The sequence below is a fragment of the Peromyscus maniculatus genome, chromosome 13 (genome assembly GCF_049852395.1).
Source record: "Peromyscus maniculatus bairdii isolate BWxNUB_F1_BW_parent chromosome 13, HU_Pman_BW_mat_3.1, whole genome shotgun sequence".
NCBI lineage: Eukaryota > Metazoa > Chordata > Mammalia > Rodentia > Cricetidae > Peromyscus > Peromyscus maniculatus.
In genome coordinates, this window is record NC_134864.1 from 10,752,274 (window position 1) to 10,760,693 (window position 8,420).

The window sequence follows — 8,420 nt, forward strand, 5'->3', positions numbered from 1 at the left end:
TTAGACAAAAAGAGAGAAATGTTATGGAATATTTGCACATTATGTGAAGATTTCTGTGACTGCTGTAATAAAGAGCTGAATGGCCAATAGCTAGACAGGGAGGATAGGCTGGATTTCCAGAGAGAGAAAAGAAGAGGAGGAGGAATCTGGACATGCAAATCACACCAGCAAGACATCAATGAGAAATGGAGGTAGTCAGACATATAGAATTAAAGAAAGGTAAAAAGCCACGTGATAAAACATTGATTAATAAAAACAAGTTAATTTGTTTTAAGAGCTAGTGGAACAAGCCTAAACTAAGGCTGAGCTTTCATAATGGATAATGCGTCTCCGTGCCATTATTTGTCAGCTGGCAGTCCAAAGAAAAATCTGACTACAAGCATCAGAAAATTTAATTCATAATGTAAAGGCCCTAGAAGGGCTTGCACAAAGTAAAACAAACAACTAAAACAAATGAGAGATAAAAGGACAGAAACGATGCCTCTGGACTTGGCTCAGTTGCTGTATTCCTGAGCTAAAAAAAAGGTGTGACTACTTGAACAGGCTTGGGCCATCGACATTGATAGCCAATGGGGAGGAGCTTATGAGGGCCCATTTCTCCCCTAGGAGCTATTGGCTGTTAATGGCTGGTGGGGGAGGGAGGTCATATTAATCAGTTGTAGCCACAGGTAAGTTGCCCTTGATCAAGTAAATAAGCCCAACTCTCTCATGCTCAAGCAAAAAAGTCTAATGAAAATCAGTGAAACATGCACACACACACACACACACACACACACACACACGAGAATGAAGGGCAAAGAGGACTTGTTGGGTAGAAGAGATTCATAGCAAGTGGCAAGCAGTGAGAGAGGGTAATGGAAGAACTCAGTGGAGGCATCATTCTCAGGCCCTGGCCAAGTTGTCTCCAATGATGAGCTGTCAAGGTCAACATCAAGTGCAGAATGAAAGAGTATTGTGATCCCTGCTCAGAAAGACAGCAGAGGGAGTCTGCAGGGTTGAAAGCATGGGTGGGAGGCATAGCTACCCACCAAAGGACGGAGGGAATCACTCACCAAAGAGAAGAGCTATCCCTGTGGTTTAGATCATTACTTACTGTCTTGAAGTTTTAATCCCTTAAATAGGAATTTAATCCATTAAGTAGGATTTGTGTTCAAATAAAACAACAAGAACAAAGGGACAGAAAGAGAGTTGAGACCATCTACCCAGGCTCCTGGTAGGACTAAAGGGTCAATGGACTGAGAAGGCTGACTTGTGGTTGTAGGAGGAGCAGGCTGAGCAGTCCCACACAGGGCTCCTTATGTCCATTCCTCATATCGGTATAGCTAGCAAAGCTTGGAGAAAGAAATGCCATGGCCAGGAGGCCATGATGCCCCACTCAGGTAACAGCTTTAATGAGGGACAGTGGACTAGGATCCCTCTGAGTCCTCTGCCATACTTCTGATGGAGCCTCCCCAGGTCCCTGAGGACCCCAGGCTTCCTGCCAACTCACCAGGAGAGTGTTGCTATAACGCAGAGATTGTCCACAGCCAGTGGTATACCTCTGGAGGCCAGGGAGTTTGTGTCCTAGATGCCACAGAGAACAGTGTCTCCTTAATTGGCCACTGGAGATTGCAAGTCCCAGCTCTACCATGCAGAGTACCCTTCACCACAGAGTGAACCCAAATATAGACGCACACACACTGCCCTGATAACAGGTATGGGAGAGGAAGACAGGTCAGAAAACACAGATCTCACACTTCACAAGACACAGAACCTGCCTCAACCAGGACTTGTGCACCCAGACAGAAATGAGACTCAAGGTCTACAGCTCTGCCCATATGACCTCATTCCATTGTGCAGAAAGCCATAGCTAGCCTAAAAGAGGACAAGGAATACTTGGTATCTATCTTCAGCACAGACCAGCCTCAATACTATGGGGACCTGAGGAGCATTCGTGATTGTATCTGACTTTGTGTGAGTCCTGAGTCTCACCTAGATAAGGTAAGGTCAATGTGTTGCCTGTGAAGGATGTGGAAAATAGAACACATAGAGTGGGGATATCTGGGGTGGGTCCACAGCAATAACTGTGGACTTAGCTATGTGGAAAAAGGTGTCCTGTTGTGGTGAAGATTCACATTGCTCCAGATCAGGGCTAGCAGTTCTCAGAGGCTCCATACAGGGTCACCATCTTGAACACCAGCTCCAATTCTGCAACCTAGAAAACTGAATCTCTGCATCCACCACAGGACATGATGATGATGCTGGCTTAGGAGGGGCAAGGCTGAGATGAGCACAGACTGTCTCCTCACAGTCACTGTACCCAATCTCCTACAGCAGAGCTGTCCATGGCCACCTGCCATTTCCACTTATGTCTCTAGATAGATTACATCCTTGGCAAGCTGGACAGATTATGCTTGCCCTTGCTCCAACAGGAAGCATAGGACCCACTATGACATGGACATATCTATACACATCACACTGAGTACAAAGAAAACCCATGTGGTAAGTACTTAGATCCCTGTCAGGTGTGTCAAGTGTGAGCACAAAACTTCAAGCATAACTTTAAGCTTTCAGTGGGAAAGAAAGTTATATATGTATGGTGGGCTCAGCTAGAGCACTCCAGATTCCATGCCCTCACTGTAGGCAGTGTATGATAGACAGTTCAACAACTGATCCCTACAGGGACATCCCTAAGCTCCCAGGATGACTTAGAAGAGACATTCCATTCATCTATATCCAGGGTACTGTCTCCAGCATCCTCTCATATTCCTCCTGGGGACTACCAATAGCAATCATAGCTAGCCCACAGGACATTTGTTTGTGTGTCCAGACTGTGGACATAATGAGAAGAGAAAGTGACATTGAATGGCCCAAGGACACTGGGCAGAGGCCAGCTTCATCTGTTTTTAAATGGCCAAGAGTAAGACCTTGTGGACCCCCAAAGCTGAGGTTGGAGCAGGGAACAGAGCTAGCAATGAGATCAGGTTAGAGGCCATGAGCATGTCCCACATATGCCTGTGACACAGTCCTGGTGTTATTCAGGACATGGGGCTGCCCCCTCGCCATAATCCCCAACATCTAGACATTGGCAGGAACCCCTCACATCAGACAAGCAGAGTCTGCACATTGATTGTCACTGTGTGCCAGCATTTGAGCCACAGCTGCTGAGGTGAGGTCATAGTCCTCTGGGGTACAAAATGATATAAAACTGAGTGTGGGAAGAGCAGTTTCCTGTTCTGATTCCATCCTACAAAGGAAAGAATCACCCAGCCCAGTTTGTTGGAGGACAGTGGATCTCCATGAACGTTTTTGAATCAGTAAGACGAATAACTGGGTGTTTAATGGGACTCAGGAGACAGCTACATCAATGGCACTGCTCAGGAGTGTCCCTTGGAGTAAGGGGACAGGGCCCAGAGGCAGGCATGGGGGTACTGAAAGGCTGCCTGTACTCTGAGAGTTACCAGGTCAGTAAGCTTCTTTGTATCCTCAGAGCACAGCTCAGGCATGTACACAGAGAGGGCTCAGCACAACCTCATGAATTAAGTAAATATGAGGAAATGTCCCCTTTAAGGTCACAACAGCTCATCATGGAGATCAGAGGAGCTAGTGAATTTTGCACACTGGACAACATGTCACCAACAGGTTCTTGCAGTATGTGGAACATTTGACTGCATTGGTGAGATCTGCTGCCTCCCGCTGCCTCTACCACCATCCTCTCTACATCTGTCCCCACTCATGGCCACACCAGTCCACAGGAATGCAAGTCTCTCCATAATGTCCGTGCAGGGTTTTGTTCTGGTAGGTTTTGGGGGAGGTGCAGAGACCCAGGCCCTACTTTTTGCTCTCATTCTGGCTCTGTATATGGTGACCATCCTTGGCAACCTCACCATGATCGTGGTCATCACCCTGGATGCCCACCTGCACTCCCCCATGTACTTCTTCCTTAAGAACCTGTCCTTTGTCGACCTCTGCTACTCCTCTGTCATTGCCCCCAAAGCCATGGCCAACATCTTATCCTCTTCCAAAGTCATCAGCTTTGAGGGATGTGCCACACAGCTCTTCTTTTTTTCCTTGTTAGCTACCACTGAGGCATTCCTCTTATCTGTGATGGCCTATGACCGTTTCATGGCCATCTGCAGTCCCCTGAGGTACCCTGTGACTATGTGTCCTAAGACTTGTGCCCGTCTGGTTCTGGGTGCCTACTGTGGAGGCTGCCTCAACTCCGTTGTCCAGACCAGCCTCACATTCCAGCTGCCCTTCTGCAGTTCCAACCGCATCGACTACTTCTACTGTGATGTGCCCCCACTGCTCCAGCTGGCCTGTGGCAGCACAGCTCTCAATGAGCTCCTTCTCTTTAGCTTCTGCGGATTCATAATTTTTAGCACCACATTAGTCATCCTCATCTCCTATGGCTACATCACAGTGACCATCCTCAGGATGCACTCAGGATCCAGGAGGCACAAGGTCTTCTCCACCTGTGGCTCTCATATGATGGCTGTGTCCTTGTTTTATGGAACTGCGTTTGTCATCTATGCACAGCCAGGAGCAGTGGCATCCATGGCACAGGGCAAGGTGATATCTGTCTTCTACACCCTGGTCATCCCCATGCTCAACCCCCTCATCTACAGTCTGCGCAACAAGGATGTGAAGGACGCCCTGCAGAGGCTGAGACAGAGACACAGCCTTGTGCAGAAAGGAGGCAAGTAGGGATCACGTCAGCATAATGGAAAGAAACCATCCTTGGCAGTTTGCTGTTTTCTTTATTATCCGGTTTCTATTGCCTTTTGATTTAACATGTTCCTGCCTTATTCCTTTGTTCCACTCTTTAATCCATTTACCCATTCATCCATGAACACACCCATCTGTCCACTGTCTACCCCCACTCTCATGAGTGCATATTATTCTCCAAGCATTTACAAAATGTGAATGAGGCATTTGTTTGCCATAACAAAGCAAATGGTTCATACTTGGAAGAAGCCTGAATCCCTTTCACTTTGGTTTGACAGAAGGCAGAGTTAAGACAAGAGTCCTTGAGAACAGCATGAGAACCATTGGCAACATCTCCCGTGAACTACACAACAGTGGACTTCTCAATGGTCCTTCCCTTTTCATTCATCACTGAATCTAATGTCAGTGTGGTAGGAACTTCCCTCTGAGCATCTAAGACTGTAGCCCTTAGAAGCCGTGTGTTGACCCATCCTTACATTGATCTAGTATAAGGATGGGCTAAAGGGATGGCAGACTTCCTCTTCATCTTGCCAATGGTTCTGCCTCCTCCACCTTCCTCTGCTCATGGAGCTGCTCTTCTTGTGGAGTATCACAGTGCATGGCTGGAAGCAGGAGGAGCCCATAGTGCACAGGCTCCAACAAATTCCTTCAACCTGCAACAGTATGAAGCCTCAGAGTCACAATTCAGTGAACCTTTAAAACCTGGCCTGGCAGGGCTGGAGAGATGGCTCAGGGGTTAGGAGCATTGACTGCTCTTCCAGAGGACCTGGGTTCAATTCCCAGCACCCACATGGAAGCTCATAACTGTCTATAACTCCCGTTCCAAGAGATAAGACACGTTCACACAAATGTACTTAAAATAAAATTAAATAAATAATTTTTTAAAAAGTTGATAATGGATGTCTGTTTCTTATCTATGTTCCACCAGGCGGCTTTATGCATTAAAAAAAGAACGTGGCCTGGCAGTGTGTGACTTTATCAAGGGCTCCTTGATCATCACAGATGTCTCCACATAGGGATGAAGTCTCAGTGACTACAAGAGTGTGAGGAGTGGAGAATGGAACATCATTTTCTTGTTGCAGATTCTGGAGTTCTGCTGAGTGAAGTTTCTCTCTGGCACTGACCACGAGCCTGAGCCTGAGCCTGGCCTCCCAAGGGGCTCCCTGTCCTGTTCCCCATCCTCATCCCTCCAGTCCCTGGTTTGTGGCGGTGTGCCTTCTGGGATGTGTCTCCCTTTCTCACATCCATCCATTATCCTGTGTCTCACCAGCCAGCTGTCCTCCAGACATGGTCTGTGTCCCTGCCCTGTGTGTCTGATCCCAGCCCTCATTCTCCTGATGTACCTGCCCAGGAAGCCTGCAGAGAATGACCTCTAAGCACGGCTGAAGGCTTCTTCCCATTTCCCCTCCCAGAACACCCTGTGGGTCTCCAGTTACTTCCTGTGGCCATCTGGTCTCAGCTTCCAGACTCCAGTCTCATTCCCTGGTTTTCTGTCTAGTTGGTACCCAAGTCTTCCTTTGTTTGGGCGGTTCTGGGACATTCTGCTCTGTGAGTGACATGCATCTCATGTTTAATGATATTCTCTCCATTCTGTCTTCTCTTCCTACATTCCCCTGTACCTCCCACTGCCCCCACCCCGGCTTGCCTAGTTGATTTTAGAGGTGGGCATGGAGCGTCCTACATCCTCCATTCTTCAGGTCCTCTCCAGTCTTCACCAGTTCTAATGAACACTTTGTAATTTCCAGCACTGTCCAATCTTCCTCTTTTTGAAAGTCTCCTTTCTCTAGTCTCCTATCTCATTTGCTGTGCCACAGGGCAGCAGCTTCTAACCTCTCAGCTTTCCCGGTGGAGATGGACATTTTCAGATGCCTTGTGCTGCTCCTTAGCAGCCTTTCCACCTGGGGAGCCTCTTCCAGCTCTTCCTGTAAGCTAGGTCAGTTCTGAGAAACACCCTTGCTATCAATTTTTTCTGGAAAACCCCTTCCCTTGCCTTCATTATTACATGTAGACTAGAAAGGAAATGCCAAGAAACAACCAATGGTATTTTGTTTGTCCTTGACTATAATGTTGCTTTTCAGTTGCTGCCTTAAAAATTCCCCTTTTATACTTTATTTTGGTAATTTACCTCATGTAGACATTGTTAATTCCAGTCCCCTGAAAGATCTCTGTAGCATCTTGAATTGGGGTGTCCTTTTCTGCTCCCTATAGAGGAAGCTTTGTGTCAATATTTCTTTAAACAAATTTTCTTCCCTTTCTCTTTCTGGTCTCCTTCCACCAGTCCTCTTTGGTGTGTTCATCTCACCTGCTCTTTAATAATGTGGGACTCACACCCTCTCTACACATTTTGACACTTCAGTTACAGAAAGCAGAATGCTATCAAATACCTAAGAGAGAAAACAGCAAGCCAAATTAAAACAGACTGAAGTCTCTTGCAAACCTATTGGAATTCTTTGTGATCTACATTATATACTTGTCACACTCATTCAAATGGGGACAGATGGATAAACAGGCACTTTTCTGAACGTGTGTCATTAAGAGTCACTTTGGAATGAGTAAAGACAAAAGAATTCCTATGATGTCTTTGCTCACCAGGGACAGTCTGCATTTGAGGTTGTTCCCAAAGAGTTCCTTTGCCTTTCTGTTCTTAGAGAAATTGGGAACACAAGCAGGACAGAAGCAGAGAGACTTGGTGAAGAATCAAAAACAGAAGAGCCGAGTGTCAGGACAGACAGCCCTGCATCCTCACAGTTGGCAAAGCAGGAGAAAGGATAGGCAGGGCTGGCAGGCAGAGAGAATAAAATAGGAGAAATCTGGAAGGAGAAAAATAAAGAGGAGTGAGAAAAGAAAGGGTCAGTCACCCAGACACACAGCCAGCCATGGAGAAAAGAAAGATATGCAGAAGTAGAGAAATGTAGAAGCCTGAAGGCAAAAGATAGATGGGATAATTTAAGGTAAGAAAAGCTAACTAGAAACAAGCCAAGCTAAGGCCAGACATTTATAATTAAGAATAAGAGCCCATGTGTGATTTATTTGGGAGCTTGGTAGCAGGACCCCAAAAGAGTAAAGACCAAAAAGAGTAAAAAAGAACAACCAATAATATTCTGGCACCCAACATGAGGCCTAAATTTCCACTTAGAACTTAAGAAAGCTGGGGAAAAATGCATACATGGCTTCTTTAAGGGTTTCTGCCTGCTGGTGAGTCAGTACATTAAAAAGGAACAAAAAAAAACTAAATAAAATCATCTGCCACAGTGCAAGCATTCTAGAGCTCTAGGAAGGTTGAATGCAGTTCTTGGTCAACTACCTCCTCATGGGCTGTGAGCTTAGAAGTGGGTTTCATGACCCGAAAAGCAGGCAGAGCCAGCCAAGAGCCTCAAGGAGGAGTCAAGTGTAACTTGACAGTTTAAAATTTGCTTGTGTAGTCACAAAAGGCTAAAAGATATGCAGTAAAAGAGGTCTGGATGGAAAAACCTTTAAACAGATTACAGGGTGTTCAACAATGTGCATAGGCTTATGCAAAGAAAAAGGATATAGTCATGGGAAAAAATAAATAGTTTAAAAATAATAAAATAAAGTCTTTAAAGACAGAGTAAAAGTAACTAAAAAAAGAATAAGCCATGTAAAGATGGGAAATACATAGGAAGTCTTGATCCTATATGATGTTGTGTTGATTTTGAATTTTTGAAGCTGATGGGCAAAAAACAGCTGCTGAG

The 8,420-nt window shown here is 45.9% G+C and overlaps 1 protein-coding gene across 1 annotated transcript; it reads left to right on the plus strand.

Annotated features, from left to right (window-relative positions):
- Positions 1-3,714: 3,714 nt before the first annotated feature.
- Positions 3,715-4,686, plus strand: LOC143268349 (olfactory receptor 9S13-like). Its single transcript, XM_076550517.1, has one exon. The coding sequence runs from the start codon at positions 3,715-3,717 to the stop codon at positions 4,684-4,686; it is 972 nt and encodes a 323-aa protein (XP_076406632.1).
- Positions 4,687-8,420: the final 3,734 nt, after the last annotated feature.

Excerpts from the sequence above, each read along its gene's own strand:
- LOC143268349 (XM_076550517.1), top strand. The coding sequence starts at position 3,715 with ATGGCCACACCAGTCCACAGGAATGCAAGTCTCTCCATAATGTCCGTG.